The sequence below is a fragment of the Rhinatrema bivittatum genome, chromosome 10, assembly GCF_901001135.1.
Source record: "Rhinatrema bivittatum chromosome 10, aRhiBiv1.1, whole genome shotgun sequence".
In the NCBI taxonomy this organism is placed as follows: domain Eukaryota; kingdom Metazoa; phylum Chordata; class Amphibia; order Gymnophiona; family Rhinatrematidae; genus Rhinatrema; species Rhinatrema bivittatum.
The window spans coordinates 24,164,260-24,184,905 of record NC_042624.1 but is presented as its reverse complement, the minus strand read 5'-3'; the positions used below and the strand labels follow the sequence as shown (position 1 = coordinate 24,184,905).

Here is a 20,646-nt window from a genome sequence, read left to right as displayed (position 1 = left end):
AAGAAATAACATCTCTGTTGTACAATTTCTAAGACTGCGACGCTTTTGCTCCTCCACCACTGACTTTATTGCACAGGCTCAAACTCTTTTCACTTGTTTCCTCTCCAGTAGTTATCCCCACCACCTTCTCAAAAAAGCTTTTAAGTGTGCACAATAAGCACATTGTAAATGGTTATTTCTTCCTTCAACTCCTCATTCTGATAACCAAATGACTTGTGTTCTCTCTTACTCTAGCCGCATAAGTGAAATTTGTTCAATTAGTAATAAGTATTGGCAGGTCCTTTCACCAATTCAAATTTTTTTCAGAATGTCTTAGATTTGCATTTAAGAGGGGTAAAAACCTCCGGGATATCCTTGTGTCTTCCCATCTTTATTCTTTGAACACTACACCTGTTCAACCCTTAGGCCATTCTCCTTGCGGTCACTTTCAAAGCAGTCTCTCTGAGTTTGTTTATTCAGGCACAGGTAAAAAATATTATTTAAAACACTCTTCTCATTGTGATTCAGCAGGTGTCATTTATTTGATTCTTTGCCCTTGCAATCTTTTGTATGTTAAAAAAAAAACTATCCAGAAGCTTAAAACTAGAATTTTTGAGCACTGTTCCTGCATTTGACACCCTAAAGTTGAGGCTCCCTTAGTACACCACTGGTTGGTTAAACACCACTCGGATGACTGATCTGTGTTTCTTTGCATTAGAAGTAGTTACCCCTCCATCCCACAGTGGCAATTTCTCAAATCTTTTAGTGCGTCATGAACAACGTTGGATTAATGAATTCAACTCCTTGATTCCGTTTGGATTAAACAAAGCTTTCCTTTAGATACTACTGAAGTATTCACTCCTGCTGTATTCTCCGTGTAATCATTGGCTCTTGATTTCGCACACATTTTCTATTCTCTGCTTTATAAGGATCATCGGGTTCACTTTCCCCTGCTTTCAAGCCGCATACTTTGCTTTCATGTCAACTCCGTCTGCTAATGTATTCTTTCTTGTTTTCACTCCTCTTTTTTTCCTGCCCCATTAACTTTTCTCTACCTTTATCCAGACATTATACAGCCTTTCCTTTCACCTGTATATACGGACTCAACTCGTTAAACCCTCTACGCTTGGTATGTTTCCTGCTAGTTTACCGCTGGATACAAAATGCTTTTAAATTCTTTGAAGTGTCCTTCATGTAAGCTCTTTTGCTGCCATACTCTTTCTAGTTTCGTATCGGCTAACTCATTAGGTATTACATTATTTTGAAGCCATATACTCCAGTTTCACACTTGCCTATTTCTTCCCCCCCCCGTTTGCTGTCTTTCTTTCCCTTTCAATCTCCTAGTCATTTTGTTTCCTGTTTCAGTTTCTCTTTCTGCTCTTCTCTAAATACCGCTGCCATGGTTTTTTCAATATTGTCTATCTCCCAATTTCAGGTGTGTTCACTTTTTAGTTGCTTCACAGCAGCTTCATTTTTAAGCTTTTCACTTTTAAGCTATTCATTCCTTCTTTCTTCATTTTGTTACCAATTTTCCATTTATTTTCCTCCTGGCACCTTTTTATTTGATTTCATTTCAATATCTGTTCAAGTCATTTACCCCTTGTTATCCTTATGTTGGTTCCTTGTCAAATTTGTCTTCTTACACCAGTCTTTTACTTTATCTCCTTTCAGATACTGTTGCTATTTAAATGCATTATTGTTTCTAACATTGGTTTGTATTTCATGTACCCCATGTTATTCTTATGTTGGTTCCTTGTTAAATGTGTTTATTTATTCACCAGTCTTTTACTTCATTTCTCTTTCCGACATTGTTGCCATTTATATGTAGTATTTTTTTATAGTTTGTATCTCCTCTGCTTATTGCCATTTTTTAGTCTATACATGTTTAATTTTTTTTCATTTATTTTTAGACACTTGTTTTAGTAATTTTGATACCACAAACTAAAATGCTTTTGATGTAAGCCGCCCCGCCTGATGCAGTCTTGGCGAAACATAGTCCTGTGTCGGGGGACTGATTTGAATTCTAGTACTGACCCTGCTTTGAAATAAATCTCTCGTGACTATCCTTAGTTACCGAATTTTGCCTGTTTACCAGACCTCCTGTAAATGTATCTTGCAGCACACATTTGCTCTTATAATATACAGACCTCCATTACAGACAGAGGAGATGGATAGAAATTTAATGGAGGATGATCCCAGGATTGCTTTGAAAGGGGAGGAGCTGCTGCTAGGGGATTTTAATGTTCCAGATGTTGATTGGGAGAACCCAACTACAGTATCTTCTAGAAGCAGTTCTTGCAGAGAATCCTGGATTCTCTGCAAGAACTGCCTTGTCAACTGATAATGGAACCCACATGGGAGGGGGGCAGTATTGGACCTGGTGTTTACCAACGGGGACAGTATTTCTGATATTGTAATGGATGATCATCTGGGAAACAGTGAGCACTGGATGGAATGGTTCAATATTAGGATGCAAGAGATGAAGGTTCATTCTAAGGTGAGGATCCTAGACTTCAGGAAAAATAACTTTCTCAAAATGGGGAAGCACCTCAAGGAATCATTATCTGGATAGGAATATCTAAGGGAAGTAGAAGGGCAATGGGCAAAACTAAAAGGAGATATCCTAAGGGCAACTAATCCTTTTGTTAGGAATGTAAATAAAGGGAAGAAGAAAAAGAGATTGTTATGGTTTTCTAAACAAGTAGCTGAAAAGGTATGGGAGAAAAGGTTAACATTCATAAACTATAAGAGACTGCAGAAAGAGGAAGACAGGTGACAATATCCGGATATAGTAGCATGCATCAAGGAAACTTTGTACAGACTGGAGCAAACTCACATTGCAGTGGGGCCATTGTAGTCAAATAGACTTGAAAGACATGTTAACCCATGAAGGGATCCGAAATGGAATGTAGAGCAGTGCTAGGGAGAAGTCCAGGCCGAGGACTGATGACCTGGATCCTTTCTCAAGGCAAGGCAAATTGAAAACCCCAGTTCTGGTAAATTCTCTACAACATTATTAAGGAGAGCTTAAATGCTTTTGGAACAATGTAAGATATTTTATCAATAAGTTAGCAAAATCATGTACATGCAACACTGTTCTTTTTAGATATCTATATGAGGGGATTTGTTTTTAATCAGCTGAAATTTCATTTGACCTTGACTTTCCCTTGAGAATTTTTAAGAGGAACATGAAGTCTTCACATTTCAGTGTCATAAGTGGCCACATTATCAATGCAGTAAGACAGAAAGTTCTTAGTCTTCCTCTGTGGCTGCAGTTTCTGGGCTTCCCACGCTGATATGTGTTTCTCTTATATATCAGTATATAGAGCTGTTGTTGCAACTAAAACTGATCAGTTTCTATATCATATTTTCCCCAGAAAAGCAAAAAAGGGACTTTAGCACAACATTTTATATCGCGTGTATTGGGCAATCCTCCAGTTTTGCTTGCAGGCTGCTTCAGACTCTTTATGTAACCCTATATTAGGTGTTTCTTTACCGGGAAAGGATAAATTGGTGAATCCGATTGGCCATTTTAGGCTTTATTAGTTAACCACATACCTGATATGCCCATCTGATTTAAGTAGTTCGTCCTTGTTTGGTAGATAAACAGTTGGCAGGTCATGTAACAGGTTTAAATGTGCCTCATGATGAGTGTGAATAGGAGAGCTTATCCTATCAGCACTCAGCACTTAGTTCACTATGTGCGTATTTGTTATTTTACGACTCACCGCTAACCTTAGATAAAATTATACAGTACAAGAGAGTTTTACATGTAAATTAACTCTGTTACATGTATTAAAAGGACAAGATTTATGACAATCATCAAATAGTCTTTATTTTGGAAATTTATATAACCGGAACCGTGTTGGCACTATTGTATAACGTATTATCCAGTTCAGTTTTGTTAACATTACTATATGTGCCTTTATGTAAACTGTTGTGATGGTATGTAACGTAACGATGGTATAGAAAAGATTTTAAATAAATAAATAAATAGAAAACATCTTCTAAGGTATTTTAAGTGTTCTTTCCCCTACATTTCCACTTTTCCAGAACAGCCACGCTGTTATATTTAGGTCAGTTTCATCTAGCAGATGTGTAGTTTAAATACCTACAGTGCTGAATGTAATCTGCTTTGAAGTGGCTGACCAGTCACAAAAGGCAGAATATAAACTGAAAAAAAAAAGATTGTGATATTTGTGCACACAGTGCTCTTCCCATGGGCTTTCAGGGGCTGCATTTAAAACAAAAGTAATACTAACGGCCCAATTTTAAAAGCCGTACTTGCGCGTATACCGGGAGATACTCACCTGTGCGCGCCGCAGGCATTTTCAAAGTCCCACAGCCACATGCGTATCTCCTGGCACGCGCCGAAGACCGGCTTCTGAAAAAAGGGGTGGACCAGGTGCGGGATCTGGGCCTGGACAGGGCAGGACAGCACCATTAGGCGCTGTCCCTCTGAGGCGCACGCCAGCAGCTAAAAGAGAGGATTCTTCTCTGCTCAGTGAGATTCAGCACAGCTGAATAAGGATTTGCAGCCAGAAAAGATTTGTTTTCTTTTTCAGTTTGTTTCACTTTTAAAATTCGTTTCATAAGGGGTTTGTTTTTTTTGTTTTTGTTAAATTTTCATTTTTTATCTAGCGTGTACTTATTTGAAATTGTGCACACTAATTTCTTTAATGTGCACAAAGAAAACAAAAACAAATTAAACAAATGCACATCCCTACAGCTGAAAGTCTTCAGCCAGGCTGCTGCTCTGCAGAATTCTGCTGCCCTAGGCACAGGTCTAGTGTGGCTATTGACAAATGCAGGCCTGTTCCCATCTCTCTCCCTCCACCCCCTTTGAGAGCATCATCATCATCATCATCCCCTTCCTTCTTCATCCATACCCTCTGGCATCCTCATAATCCCCTTCCCTCTCCCTCCACCCCCTGCGATCCTCATCTCCCTGTCCCCTGGCATCATCACTTTCTTCCCTTCCCTCTCTCTCCATCCCCCCCTCTGCCCCATCTCTGGCATTATTGTCCTCTTTCCTCTCACGCTCCCTCTGTCCCTAACCCACTGGTATCATTACTTTCTCTCTCCCTCACCTTCCCTCCTCCTCCATTCCTATTCCCAACCCCTGGCTTCATCGCCTTCCCTTTCCTTCCCTGTTCCCCACCTGCCTGGCATCATTATGTATTATGTACCTTTCCTCTCCCCTCCACACCCCATGGCACATTCAGCTGTCCTGGAACTGAGCAGCATTTATGTGATGTTCCTTCTTTCTGCTCTGCAAGACTCCAAGGCCTTGTGCAGTCTCCATTGCAAAGAAAAGGGAATGCAGGAGCAGCTGCAGATAAGCGCTGCTCTCTGACCCCCCTGCTAGCGGGAGGACATCCTGCAGGCCAGGAGGAAAAGGATAAATGCTGATTATAATAAGGATTTATTCTATCACAAAATGACTATTACATCAATTAGAAGAATTAAGGCTTATTATGTATAATGTGTCTGTGCCCTTGTTGCTAAAGTACTTGTGCAGAGAAAAGCAATAGGTGCTTGCTTAATATTTATATAATCATCATCATTATTATTATATCTGACTGCTCTTCTTTGCAACAATAATTGGTTGGGTGTTAAGTTAACACAGGCAAGTATAGGCTCCAGCAACATTTCCACAGCATCCTAGAGCTTTCATTTGGACAAAAAGCCCCATTGTAGTAAATAAACGTAGGATTGTTGCTGTTTGAGTCCTTGGAATGAATGCTGTTATAGTAGGTTGATGCCAAATGATTTTCTAGGGGTTGAGTTATTTCACAGAGTGCCTGGTAGTAAAGGGAACTTGTCTTGCTCTTACTAAGACCAGAATTTGAATGCTCTCTTTATAGGGTGACTAGTAAGGGGAAGCGCCCTAGCTCTGTTTTGTATGTGTACTGAGATTGTACTAAGTCAGTTTTCTGGTGCCCATGTTAGTGCAGGAGGATATCACTAGGGAAAAAAAAAAAGTTGAGCCTTGTTTTCCAGAAGTTAGCAGAAAATGTGATCACCACAATTTCATAGCTAAAAGGAATCCCTGATAAAACGAATTTAAATATGGTTTTGTTCTGATAATATTAACAGGAAAGAGTAAAATCACATTCTTTTGTTTCTTTCCCCCCAACACTAATTAGTGGACAGGCCAGTGGCAGTGCTGAGGCCATGGGTTTGATTCCTCAGCCAAGGCTGGGGATGCTCTAGAGGTAGCAGTCCCAATCCCGTGTGGGAGGGAGCCTCAGCAGCGGCACCCTGAGGCCAGGCCTCTGGAGAACAGGTGTCATTTGTGGTCATTGGGAGGACTGGGTTGAGGGTTTTTTTTATTTTTGTTGTTATTGCTTAGCTATTACTTTTTAAGTAACACTGTTTGTTTTTGTATTGTTAAGACCACTGAGCCTTTTGTTAAAGGCAGACTATAAGTAAATAAATATAAAAATAAAGGGGAAAACCTTATGTAGTTGCCAATGAAGGATTAGGTTACTGGACCCCCAAGCCTGGAAGAGTAAAAGAAGTAGAAGAAACTGTCAGGCCGAAAGAAAAGAAAAGTCTGATTAGAATCTCTTGACATTTCAGTAACCCGTGCACATGAATAATTCTGTGATGCTCTCTTTGCATATTATTTTTTTCAGGATATTGGCTCCTAATAGCAGTTGTGAAGACGCTTGGACCCTTTGTAACTTTTTAAGCAGTCCCGAGGTATGAATCTTGCTTTCAGACAAGACAAAGTGATGCTATTTACCAATTCCTAAACAATAGGAATAATTCAGTTAGTTGATTGGCTTCATTTTTATGTTCAGTCTCCTTCATTATAATTTAAAGAAGACAAATGAAAGCTTCTGGGGTCTGTTTGCAAACATGCATGATTTATTCATCTAATTTGAGCATGACTGATCTTTTTTTTGTCTCCTGTGATTAGTTCATGTAGTCTCAAGCAAGAAGCAAGTCAGTGAAATAATTCACTTCTGTTGTGGTGGGATCTCATTGCCAGGGACCCGAGCTGAGAAGTTAGCTGACTCTAAGAATATCTGGGCACATATCCAGCTAAATTCTAGCTGGCTAATAAGTTGGGTGGCTAGAATATAAACAGATAGAGGCATTCTGGGGCGTAACTGGGAAGAGTTGAGTTAGCCGGCTAAGTTAACTGCCTAACTCCAATATTCAGAGTTAGCCGGATGACTTTGCCTACTAAATCTGGTTGAGTCAAAGAGCTGTCCTAAGGTTAGCTGAGCAACTAAGATAACCAGCTATAATCAATAGTGTGGCTGCACTATTGAATATACCTCCAAACTTAGCCAGATAGGTTTATCTGATTAACTTTGCTATTCTTAGCTGCCATAGCAGATTCAGACATACAGACCAGAGCATGTAGTTTATAAACAGGATGTTGAAGGCTCAGGATGCCCAGTTTGTGACAGTCATGCAACTGTAAGTTATTTTTGTGTTGGATGTAATATCAAATCCATGTGACAGTCATGCAACTGTAAGTTATTTTTGTGTTGGATGTAATATCAAATCCATGTGACAGTCATGCAACTGTAAGTTATTTTTGTGTTGGATGTAATATCAAATCCATGTGACAGTCATGCAACTGTAAGTTATTTTTGTGTTGGATGTAATATCAAATCCATGTGACAGTCATGCAACTGTAAGTTATTTTTGTGTTGGATGTAATATCAAATCCATGTGACAGTCATGCAACTGTAAGTTATTTTTGTGTTGGATGTAATATCAAATCCATGTGACAGTCATGCAACTGTAAGTTATTTTTGTGTTGGATGTAATATCAAATCCATGTGACAGTCATGCAACTGTAAGTTATTTTTGTGTTGGATGTAATATCAAATCCAACTTCCTTTTTTCTGTAAGATAAACTTGATGCCTGCAACGTTTACAGCCCAGGAACTGTATGAGTGCTTATCTCAGAAGGAGTACAGGTAAGTTTGCAATCTGTATTAGATGGAATTATTTAAAATGATAAAATGGCTTTATTGACTTCACAGTAAAACATTGCATAGCCTTTGCACGCTCATTCCATCTTCATAAGTTTGTCCCCCTCAATATCAATGGGTGAAAAACCTTTTTCCTCCATTGAGGTAACATTTTATTGGATTTGGTTAATGCGACTATATTGAGTCTTCTGTGCTTTTCTCTTGCTCTGTGTGTGTCTTTTTCTCCTTTATCAAAAAGCGTTGACATTGAACTAGAGAAAGCAGTTATTCTAAGACTGCGTTGCTTCAGTACCACAGTACTTACTTGTCTACTCAGGTAGAGCCCCCGCTTTCCTGTGGCAGTTTTCACAATTTTGCATAGATATGTGATTTAAATATAATTTTTTTTTTACTTTATGAAAATAAAGTTGGTCGTTGACAGGAGCAGGAGGGAAGGTAAAGAAGAGGGATCAGGGATGGGGAGGTTGGATGACGGGGAGTATTGGGGATAAGGATGGAAGAGAGGGAGGAATGATTGGAATGAGGAAGAAGAGGAAAGAGCGAGGACTAGGGATGGGGAGAAGGAGAGAAGATTGATATGGGGTGGAGAAGGAAGGAGGTCACAGCCCCCCCAATCATACCCCATCCCTTCTTTCCCTTATCCACCCCTTCGAAAGACACTTTGATCGCCTCAGTCTCCTTCATTCACTTCCTCCCCACAATGAACCACTCTCCCTCCCTCCCTTTCCCACTCCCTTCAGTCACCTGTTTCCTCCCTCAACTCACAAACCTTGGTTCACGCACTCCCTCCCTCCCCTCACCCACAATATGCCCATTCACCTCTTGCAAAAGAGAGGAAGACAATGGTGGCCTTGCAGCACCTCAGAGGTGTCTTCTTCTTTCTCCCCTCTCGGGCTTTGGGCTTTGAACCATGTGGTTCAAAGTGCACCATTCAGGAGCTGGCAGGGGAGGAGCTGGAAGGCCACGGTCCTCTTCCTGTTTTGCGAGAGGAGCAAGTGAGTGAGGGCATCCAGGGGCAGAAGGGAAAGGTTGCACCCTCCCACTGCCACCAATGCTTCTCTTTTGAGAGGATCCCTGGTCTCCTGTGGCAGTTTGGCCAATTCTGCAGCAAGGGCCAAATTTTGCAGCCCTTGCCACGGAATCACAGGAGCCTGGGGACCCTGTGCTCAGCTACCACTGAGAACAATACTGAATTTCTCTTGCCTGCTCACAAATGTACCAACCAAGCAGAAAGAAAATATAAAGCATGCCGATCTATTTTTGTTTGTTTGTTTTTTCACCAGCCTTGCCCACAATTTGTATTGTATGTTCCTTGACTTCTTTGTTCTGCAGTATTCTTGTATGTTCCAAGAAGATAAGGCTTGGCTGAATGAGAGGGATGAGAGGTAGACCATGATTATTAGTAGGATACGTTAAATGCCGAATTTTCAAACGGACGCACGCATAAAAATCGGCACTTACGCGAGCGGCCGGGCTCTGCGCGTGCCATGTGCATTTTCAAAAGGGCCCAGACACACGCATAAGTACCAATACGCGCACAAGTGCCGGGCCCTGAACTGGGGGAGGCCTGATTGCGTCATCGCGTGTATCAATGCAAAATTCGGGACCCCCGAGCGTGTGCCGCCCCGCACATGCACGTGCAGATTTTAAAATCCAATGTGCATATTTTATAAAATCACATCCATGTTACACAACTGCTAAGAAAAATGTATATTTTTGTAAACCGTCATGATGGCTGTGCCGAATGACGGTATATAAAACTCAACAAATAAATAAATAAATGTGCGTATGCTGGGAACCGCACGCGCGCTTCTTTGAAAGTCTACCCCTCAGTATATAAGATGTGCCATGCTGGGTTACAGCAGGTCTCCGTGATGATGTCCATTCCCCGTTGCTCATTCCCCACATCAATGAATACTTGTTAAAGGACCCATTTTTCAGAAACCTGGCCAAACTTATTTTAAACTTTTCTGTACTATTAGCATTGACAGCATCTTCCTGCAAAAAAAATTCCAAAGCTTCATTGTGCATCGAATGAAAAAATACTTTCTTAAAATTGTTTTAAAGTCTGCTACCAGTTGGTTTTAAATGTTTAAATATATATGGAATGAATGTATTCACAAGCAGAAATTTGGGAGCATGTTTTTGAAAGAGCTTTTGGTGAGCAGTGTAACCAGATCGGCAGTATTGCACAGATAAAGAGTACTATCACTATACAAAGGTTGGCATCTCTGAGTAACTTTAGATGGACAGACAACCCCTTAGCAGACTGAGTTACAGCTAAGATAACCACAGTTGTTGGTTAGAATGTCCTTACGTAAAAACGAGTTTGACAAGTGCACATTATTCCCAGTGACATAATGCAGCACATCCAAAATGAATAAGGTGATTAATTTTCATGATTCACATTGTACTGGGATCCTTGCCAGATGTATTTGTTGAAGTCTCATTTTGCCTGTTTGTACACGGTTTATTAAGAAAGGGTTCATAGTCTTTATCTTTATTAAAATTTCTGAATCGCCTGATACACAAGGAATATATATATATATATATATATATATATATATATATATATATATATATGTGTGTGTGTGTGTGTGTGTGTGGAACAATTTACCTACCACTTGTATAATCTCTCAAAATCTAGTACATTCTTTTTCTTTCAGCAATTAATATACAGTAAAAGCCCAATTATCCAGCTTTCAATCAATTAACCAGCATGTAGTAGTGCATTTTTTTGTAAGCTGCAGGACTACATAGGGATGGGGACTTTGGCCGTGCAGGAAGTACGTATGCACACCCTCCTTTTTTTTTTTGAAATTTACGTTTTTATTGGTTTTCAACAGTAACATACAAACAACCGGCATAGTAAGACATACAGGATAGAAAAATCCAGACATAGCACAGCTGTCATACATGCGGATAAGTAATCAAACTAATGAAGAAGACACCCCTCCCCAAACCCTCCCCCCCCTCCCCCTTGTCAGAGTACCAGGCCATAAGCACACAGCTAACCACAGTGGTCAGGAAACAGGTTAACCAAAAGCAAGAAGAAAATAAGTATAATCCTACAGCCATAAGCAAATAAAACATAATCCTACAGGAATAAGGTCCTGCACTGGAAAGAGCGCTGGGCAATAGCATAGCAAGTCCTGAAGAAGGGAGCACCGGTCAACAAGACCCGTAAAGGCCCCGTTGAACGCGCTAGGAATCCAGCAGGGTCCAGCTCAGCTAGTCGAACCAGGAGATCCAAGACGAGTCGTAAAATCCAAAAACGGAGTCCATGTTTTAAGATAGGAAGGCATAGTATTATGTTTATAAGCTGTTAAAAGAGCCAATCTCTGGTATCGATGCAATACAGTAACGATAGCCGAAAGACTCGGGACTGTGACAGACCTCCAGTTCCTGGCAATTAAAGTACGGGTGGCAATAAACACTTGCATACAAAAGCGCTGTGAATGCTTAGGAACTGTATCAGGGAATATTTGCAATAATGCAGTTTCAGCAGTAATCATTAGCGATATATTCAGATCCTTAGTCAGCCAGGTAAACACTTCCTCCCACAGTAGAGTCAGAACCGGGCATCCCCACCATATATGCAAGAAAGTACCACGTTGGCCACAGCCACGCCAACAGGAGTCAGACACCGTGGAGGAAAAATGTCGTACCCTGTCCGGGGTGTAATACCACCTATAAATAATCTTATAGCAGTTTTCTTGCATGTGGGCTGAAATAGAACACTTCCGGGCATGAAGGTAAACCTCGTCCCAAGCCTGCCTCCCCAATGGTCTACCCAAGTCAGCCTCCCATTGAGTAAGATAGGGACCTGGTACCTCTTGTGGGGGAAAGAGTAACTGGTAAATCTTAGAAATTGTACCCTTGAGCCAGTCACTGTGAAGACAATATGTTTCAAAGAGAGATCTCCCCTGGCGTAATAACCCATCTCTTTGCAATCCTTGAACAAAATGAGTGGTTTGGGCATAAGCTAAGTAATCCCGGTAATCTAGCTGATGAAGCGCAAAAAATTGTTCCCGTTTGGGAGCAATACCCCCCACGAGAATATGTCCAATTGTGGTAATTCCCAAGGCACGCCAGTGGTTAAACCTCCTTGACTGATACCCACTAGGGAAGTTAACATTATGGAACAGTGAGGTATGATAAAAATACTGATGGTCGCCCAAAAAGTGTCGTTTATTATTAGCCCAAACTTTGAGAGTAACCCCCAGAGACCATGGCATATCCAATATCGGCCGCCACGTATTCCGGGGTTGCCACGGCATAGCAGAGAGTGCCATGGGGCCAACAATAGACTGTTCTACGGATACCCATTGTTTAATAGTACTCTTACGATGGATATCGATAACCGCTCTAAGTTGAGAGGCTATATAATAGCTCCTGAGGTTGGGTACCCCCAGTCCACCCTGCAATTTAGGTAAACAAAGCACCGACCGGGCTACCCTCGGCGGTCTCCGCCTCCATATAAAATCAAAAATTCTTTTCTGCCAATTACGTAGTATCGGAGACGGAATATAAACTGGCAAGGAGGCAAATAGGTATAAAAGCTTGGGCAGAATAGTCATTTTAGATATGGCAACTCTACCAAGCCAAGAGAAGCCTCTCTTATTCCAGCGGCTCATATCAAGGGTAAGGTTGGAGATGAGTGGAATATAATTTAACGTATATAACTCAGCTGGGTTGGGAGATAAATGTACGCCCAAGTACTTGACATGAGATTTAGCCCATTTAAAAGGAAACCGTGTCTTAAGGGCCTGCACCGTCTGTGGCGCCAAGTTAACATTAAGGAGCTCAGATTTCTCGACATTCACCCGTAGGCCGGCCACCCCGCTGAAGGCATTAAGTTCGTGCATCACCCCCTGGAGGGATCGTTCAGGGTCGGTGAGCATCAACAAGACATCGTCTGCGAATAGGGAAAGGATGTAATGGGCGTCTCCCAACCTTACCCCATGGATTTTCGAGGAGGCTCTAATCCGTGCAGTGAGGGGTTCCATATATAGGGCAAACAACAAAGGGGAGAGGGGGCACCCCTGGCGCGTGCCCCGACCAATGGGGAACGCCGGTCCATAACCATTATTGACTTTAACCCTTGCCTGTGGCCGGTCATAAAGCTTCTGAATCCAATTTACAAAATAAGGACCAAAGGCCAATTTATGCAGTGTGGAAAACAAAAACGGCCAGTGCACTAAATCAAACGCTTTTTCAGCATCCAAAGATAGTAGCACCGCCGGTATCTGTTTTTGACGCACCCACCAAAGTAGATCAATAACTTTTCGGATATTGTCCGCCGCCATTCGTTGGGGAACAAAGCCGACCTGGTCGGTGTGTACCAGGCTTGGCAGAAATCGGTTAAGGCGCATGGCTAAGATACGGGCAAGAAGTTTTAAATCAACATTTATGAGTGAAATTGGCCGGTAGAAACTGCACATCATAGGGTCTCGGCCCGGCTTAGCGATAACCGTGACTCCCGCTGTATTAGCATGTCTATCTATAGTGCCATCGTCCCTCAAACTGTTGAAATATGCCGTTAAAGGTTCAACCAATGTGCCCGAGCATTTTTTGTAATAGGCCCCGGAGAACCCATCTAAACCGGGGGCTTTGCCCATCTTAATAGACTTGATCGCCGAGGCTACTTCCTCTGCGATGATGGGGGCATCTAACAATTGCTGTTGGTCCAGCGTCAAAGAGGGAAGGGCCACCCCGTCCAGATAAACTCCAATATCGAGATCGGAAATATTCGCTTGAGTATGATACAGGGAGCTATAAAAATCCGAGAAAGTCTTTCTAATATCCGACGCAGTGGTCTGTGTAATGCCAGCGTCATTCTTAATTTTAGAAATATTATTTTGCGTAAGCTTTGTGCGCAGCTGACGGGCCAACAAGCGACCAGCTTTATCTCCCCCTTCATAATAGATCTGTTTAGTGATCTCTAGGGCGTGTAACACCTGTTGATTATCTAAGGAAGCAAGGTCAGCCTTTAAGGCCAGCAGCTTCTGATAACTACGGGTGGATTGGGTCACCATATGTTCCCGGGACACCGCAGTGATTTGCGTTTGTAAGTCAGCCCTAGCTTGGGCCCGAGAGTGCTTGCAGAACACTGCTCGGGAAATCAGGATGCCCCGGGCTACAGCCTTCGAGCCCTCCCATAACAAAGCTGGAGTAGTCGGAGGATGTTGATTGAGACTAAAGTATTCCTGGAGCTGGGTATTCAGCTCCCGGAGAAAACGATCATCTCTGAGTAGGGATTCGTTCAATTTCCAAAACCGGTCGCCTAGGTCCCTGCTACCCATATACACATCCATACTTATCGGGGCGTGGTCCGACCACGTGATAGCCTCTATATCCACGGAGCGTACATTATTACCCAACACCCCGTCCACCAGGAAAAAATCTATACGGGAATAACTAGCATGGGGCGCCGAGAAGTATGTATAAACTCGGCTTTTCGGAAAGCGGCTGCGCCATATATCCAATAAGTTCCAATCCGTCATAAGGTCCCGCAGAGATTTTCTGTTCGCCTGATGGGCAGACAAGGACCCTTTAGAGTTATCCAGCTCCCTGCATTGCGTGACATTGAAGTCCCCACCAATAAGAATAGAGCCTTCGGCATGGGTCAATAGTAAAGCCTGAATGCCCGTCCAGAAACTGACCTGATCCCCATTAGGGGCATATAAAGACAGCAGAGTGTAAGTCTGGGTTCCCACACGAATCTTCAAAAGCACATACCTCCCCTTGGGATCTAGAACATGTGAAATGTGTTCAAACACCAATTGAGCAGAAATAAGGATCCCCGTTCCGGTGTACTTATTCTGCAGGCCACTGGCCGCCAAGTAAGCATGAGGATATTCCTTAAATGCTAAGAGATGATCGTACCTTCTTTTCAGGTGCGTTTCTTGAAGGAACGCTATCTCTGGCCTAAGAGAGTGAAGTTCCCTTTTAAGTAGACAACGTTTTCTACAGGTATTTAACCCTTTAACGTTCAGGGATACTATGCGCACCATAATAATGGAGTGTTAGAAAGGAAATCTCCACCCAGAGACCCACTAGGAAACTTCTTTGTGAGCCGCATCTGGAAACGCAGAGGACCCCTGATTCCTGTATACAGTAGGTGGAGTGGTAAAAAGGAAAATACTCGTTTACGCTCGTGTATTCCCATCCCCTGGCACTCAAACCCCATTCCCCAATAGTAGCGATTCGCTGGTACTGCGCGAATCATAGTGGGGAATGCTCAAAGAACAACACTGACAGCCTGCCCAGGCCGCCACCCCCCAGAGTAATCATGTTAGCATCGTGAGGCATATTTGCAATAACCTTTACATGCTGTCTAACTAGTAACAACAAATGTAATGAAACACTTCAGAGAAACACTCATAAGCTGAGCAACAGTAAAAAATGGCAAAACTGTCAACTGCTTGGCGGGTAAAATTTTGCAGAGTAGCAACACATCAGCTAGACAGACTGTCAACCCTTCTCCACCGGATGTTCTCCCTTCCAGGATTGTTGGCGGCGCAGTCGCCCGCGACCCGGCCCTGGTCTCTTCCATCTCGGTGTTGGATCCACAGGTGGACCCCGCCGCGGCGGAGCTGCAGTAGCAAAGGGGATCTCCAGGCCCGCCTTGGTGAAACTCTCAGCGGCTTCCTCCAGAGTACGCACTCGGTAGGTGATGCCCTTTCGCTGAAAAATAAGGGCAAAAGGAAAGCCCCAGCGATACCGAATGTCCTCATTACGGAGGGCAGTAGCAACTTCCCGCATGGAGTACCTCCGTTGAAGGGTGGAAGGAGCAAGGTCGTTGTATATAGCGATATTATGGGTCTCCCAGGCCCATTGCTGCTGAGCCCTGGCACTTTTAAGGACTTCCTCTTTTATCCGGAAATTGTGGAATTTAATTATTATGTCCCTCGGTTGATTGTCTCTGCGGGGACCCAGCGCTCGATGGGCTCGCTCCAGCTCAATATCCGGATTGTCAGCATCAGAAGTCGAAGGGCCTTTATCAAGTATAAATTTACAAATGGCCGCCGCCGTTTTCATGCAATCAGTGTAGGGCTCAGTTTCGGGTATCCCGCGCAAGCGAAGATTCGCCCGCCGAGAGCGGTTCTCTAAGTCCTCGAGCTTCTCATTTACCCGTTCCAATTCGGCTTGTATATCCTTATTTTGGCCCGTGAGCACCTCAATGGCCTCGCTGTGCGTATCAGCCCGGATGTCTAAGTCATCCACTCGATTTCCCATCGCATGTAGATCCTCGCGCATGTCTGCGATAGAGGCAAGCAGTTCAGCTTTGTGCGCCTTGAGGTCGGACCGAAATTCCATAAACCAGACCCTCATCTCCGCTCGGGTCGGGAAATCAGGGTGCGTTGTTGCAATTACCGGGTCCCCAGGCTCTATACTATTTTCTGGGGCTTCTGCGCCATTTCCCTCCTCGTGACTGCTCGCGGCCTGTTCCTCCTCATCGGGCAGAAGTTCCGCCGCAGCTTTAGTGAAGGAGAACTGCTTCAAATCAGTCAGTCTTTTGCGGGCAGCCATCTCGAAGCCTTCCCCTGCAGGATTTTTTATAAACGGGCACTCGCGCGGTGAAATTACTGTTAGATAAATGCCTCAATATGTATTTGGGGAGCGGAGCTAACGTCTCAGGCAGCCATCATCAGCGCTGCTCACCAGCGCCCCCTCTCGCACACCCTCCTTTTTGGCCCCACAGAACCATATTGAGCTGGGAACTGCAACCTTTGTATTTATTTATTTACAAAAATGTATAGCCCGCCTTATTACCGAAAACTGTTCAAGGTGGATAGCAATCTTAAAAATACAACACAACAGAGCAGTAAAATCATTCATAAAATCAGCACAAAAACAGTTCACTGAACAAATATCCTTTTAACCCTTTCCTGAAGCACTTGCACTCTATCTGCAGCCGCAAGCTCCCAGGAAGACTATGTCAAAAGGTGGGAGCTAGTGAAGAAAAGGCTCGACTCCGCTGCAACCTTTCCGATGACAGCGCAGGGAAAGCCAACAAGTGCTGTCCTGAAGAGTGTAACCAACAAGTTGATTGCTACTTTTGTATGAATCTCTTTAAATACTCTGGACTATCCCCATACATAAAGTTAAGATCTTAAATTGAACTCTTTGCTCGATTGGCAGCCAGTGGAGGTCTCTCAAAATTGGGGAAAGATGATCTCTCAAAACACTACCGGCTACCAATTGGGCCGGTAGTGTAAACATTTAAAGGTAAGGGAGAAAGCAGAAGAGGAGTACTGGGGAGAGGGAGGAAAAGCTGGGGGGCGGGGGGATTGGAGGTGGAAGGAGGAGCATTGGGGAAAGAAGGGCACGAGAGGGAGAGAGGAAGAGCTGGGGAAGAGAGAGCATTGGAGGGGGAGGAAGAGTGCACAGGGAAGGGAGAAGTGGTTTTAAGCAGAACAAGGATTGCCTGACTGAGCTTACATGGGACAGAGGGAGAGCACTGGGGAAGGGAAGCACATTTGGGGCAGGGAGAGTCCTATGGCAACTCAGTGCCAGCATTTTTTCCTAGGAAACAAACACCAGGCTCCTCTAACCTGCAACCTTAGCTAAGAGTACTCCAGTAACAAGCGAAGGATAGAAGCAAAAGCGATGGGGCTGAATGGGATACATGCAAGGGTTTTAAGGGAAGATAGAGAAGTTCTGGCAGCTCTGCTGGCTGACATTTTCAATATTTCTTTAGAGTCAGAAGTAGTTCTAGAGGACTAGAAACAAGCAGATGTGGATCCTCTTCATAACAATGGAAGTAAGGAGGAGGCCGGGAACTACAAGCCATTTAATCTGACCCCTGTGGTGAATAAATTAATGGAGTTCCTACTAAAATAGAGGCTAGCACAATGGATTTCAAGACCCCAGGCAGCATAGTTTTACCAGAAGTAGGTCTTGTCAGACAAATTTGATCAGTTTCTTTGCCTGGATACCCAGAGAGCTGGATCAGGGGAGAGCATTAGATGTAGTGTACTTGGATTTTAGTAAAGCCTTTAATACGGTTCCACATAGGCGACTTAGAAATAAACTGAGTGTTCTTGGTGTTGGCCCTAAAGTGACTACGACACTGAGGCACAGTAGGCAGTGTTACTACAGTTTGAGACAAATAAAGCTGTATGCTGTGCAAACCAAAATATTTAGATAAGGCATTGCATAAATGGTTTGCCTTAAAATGTTCAGAAGGAGTTCCGAGGCTAATCAAAAAGGCAAAACACTTTATCAACAATTGAAAACTATCTAGGCCTGTAATTTTTCAGATGGATTGTTGTCATGCTTAAAAATTAAGCATGGTATCAGAAGGCTTGATGTGTCAGGAGAAAGAAATCTGCTGAAAAATATTGTGACTTGATCTGCTCTGTCACAGGGGCTACTGGTGCCATTGGTCGGCCCCTGTGACATAGTAAGGGCAAAGGCTATCAGCGCCATTTTGAATACTGGCAGCCGACGGCTCGAGTGCAGGAGCTCTTTCCCGGACCCGTGCTGGACCACCAGGGACTTTTGGCAAGTCTTGGAGGGGTCAGGGGGTGGGGGTTTTGTTTAAATTTGCTCATTTAGATGGCCGAATAATTCGGTGAAGATTTGTTGTATTTGTGGTAATCGCAATACGTTTCGCTTCCCCACAAATACAACGAATATGGCCCTATACGTTGCGGATTGCCAATGCATTGCAAACGAATGCACACCCCTAGCCTGGAAATATTTTTACCATCCTCCTTCCAGCCTTCTTATTCTGCTCAGGAGGTGATGAAACTTCATGTTGGTCATAACAATTTACAAAAAAAAAAAAAAAAGGAAACTGATTTGCATGCAAGCAGGCAGATATCGGCAAGCTGTTCCAAAGAACTTCTCAAGCTTATGTCAAGGACCAAGGCATTTCAACACCCTCAAAATCAGACATTGACGCTGAAACAACATAAGTGTGTGACCAGAATAGGGGACAGCTTGTAAGGGAGAGAGTAGGAGAGATTGAGTGGGGAGACACAAGGGAGGAGCGGGGGTAAGCAGTATGAATGGATGAACAGTGAGTGATCAGGATGTTCTATACCATTACTTGTTAGATTTCAATAAATACTGTATAAAATTGTAAAAAAAAACCAAAAAAATGTGGCCCTGGTTTTTCTTTTAATGAAAAGTACTTGCTTGAAAAACTCTTAGATAATTGGCATATTCAGCTAACTGGTATGGACTATTCCTTATACATGCCGGATAATGGGCTTTTACTATAGTAAGAAATTCATCCTTTTGAGTTATGCTGACTTCTTATATGTAAGTGCCCCAAAGGAAGACAGCCTCCAAAGATTAGGAGAATTATCCCCTGGTGATAGTATAACATATGTGAATATTGTCCATTGACCTGTGGCTTGGCCCTCTCACCTCTCAAGTGAATCCAGTGCCTGGATGGCGGTAGGCCGCTGGCTCCGTCCTCTGACTGCTCCTGGTGCCTCCGGCTCAGCTACAGATCCTTGTGCTCTGCGTCAGGCCTCTCCGCGTGGCCCACGGAGAGACGCTGCTACTCAGCGCCGCGCCCCTCCCTAGGCACGTGCGCATCACTATCTCTTAAGTAGGGCTCACGGCGGAAACCAAGCCGTGGCCCCGGATGATGATGTTAGCGGAGCTCTGGTACTTAAGCCCGGGCTCCACTCCCTAGGATGGCCTTTGCAACAGGTCTCCACGCTGGTCGAGTACTTGTTGCCTCCTGGTGATTCTCCTTTGTTCCTAGTTCCTGATTCTCGCTGACTCCTGTTCCTGGTTTCCTCGTTCCTGTGTTCCTGTTCCTCAACCTATCCTCGGATTGCCTTCTTGGACTTTGACTTTGCTTTGCCTGACTACGCTGTTGACTCTCTCCAAGCCCAGACCTCTGCTTTGCCTGACCACGCCGTTGACTCTCTCCAAGCCCAGACCTCTGCTTTGCCTGACCACACCATTGACTCTCTCCAAACCCAGACCTCTGCTTTACCTGACCATGCCGTTGACTCTCTCCAAGCCCGGACCTCTGCATTGTCTGACTACTCTATTGCCTCTCTCCAGACCCAGACCTCTGCATCGCCTGACTATTCCGTTGCTTCTCTCCAGACCCAGACCTCTGCTTTGCCTGACCACGCTACTGATAATCTCCTAGTCCAGACCTCCACTTTGCCTGACTATGCTACTGATCATCTACTAGTCCAGACCTCAGCCTTGCCTTGCCACCACTTCTTGATTGCCGCCAGCCCTGACTCCAGCTTGTTCTATGATGCCTCTACTGTCTACGTCCTGGACATGGCCTTTCAGGTTTCGGCCTATTCTTGCTTGGGTGCCCCGTCAGACTTTGGTTCCTACTGGCACCTGGGTCTCCGGGACTCCGCCTCATCCAGTACAGACTCTCCTGTTCAGCTGTTGCTGCCTCTGGGCTGACCGTGCCATCCTTTCTCCGATGATTACATACGGAGGCCCACCTAATTCCAGCCGGCCCCAGTACCCAAAGGCTCAATCTGCGGGGAACGAGGGCTGGTATTGGCGAAGCTCCAGCCAGCCTCCGTCAGTCAGCCCACTCTGCCTGCTGACAGTGGGGACCCGTAGGATCCCTCCTATGGGTAGCGTCAACCCCACCTCAGCCCAAGGGTCCACCTCTTGCGCAACATCTATTTTATATGAGTGGGATGTTAATGGTGAATTAAAAAATAGAGATTTGAAATCAGTTGGTCTGACTTTTCAT

At 43.9% G+C, this 20,646-nt stretch overlaps 1 protein-coding gene across 2 annotated transcripts in view; it reads left to right on the top strand.

Moving 5' to 3' along the window:
* SWT1 (SWT1 RNA endoribonuclease homolog) overlaps window positions 1-20,646 on the top strand; it is a 230,570-nt gene that overhangs the window by 167,642 nt on the left and 42,282 nt on the right. The window contains exons 15-16 of one of the 2 annotated variants that reach the window (XR_003859030.1): window positions 6,621-6,687; window positions 7,858-7,922. Coding sequence is in view for 1 of the 2 variants with exons in the window: in XM_029618736.1 (XP_029474596.1) it covers window positions 6,621-6,687; window positions 7,858-7,925 (135 nt within the window). In the remaining variant the exon portion in view is untranslated. Of the gene's footprint in view, window positions 1-6,620; window positions 6,688-7,857; window positions 7,926-20,646 lie in introns of those variants that run through there. The other variant, XM_029618736.1, reaches the window with a different exon arrangement.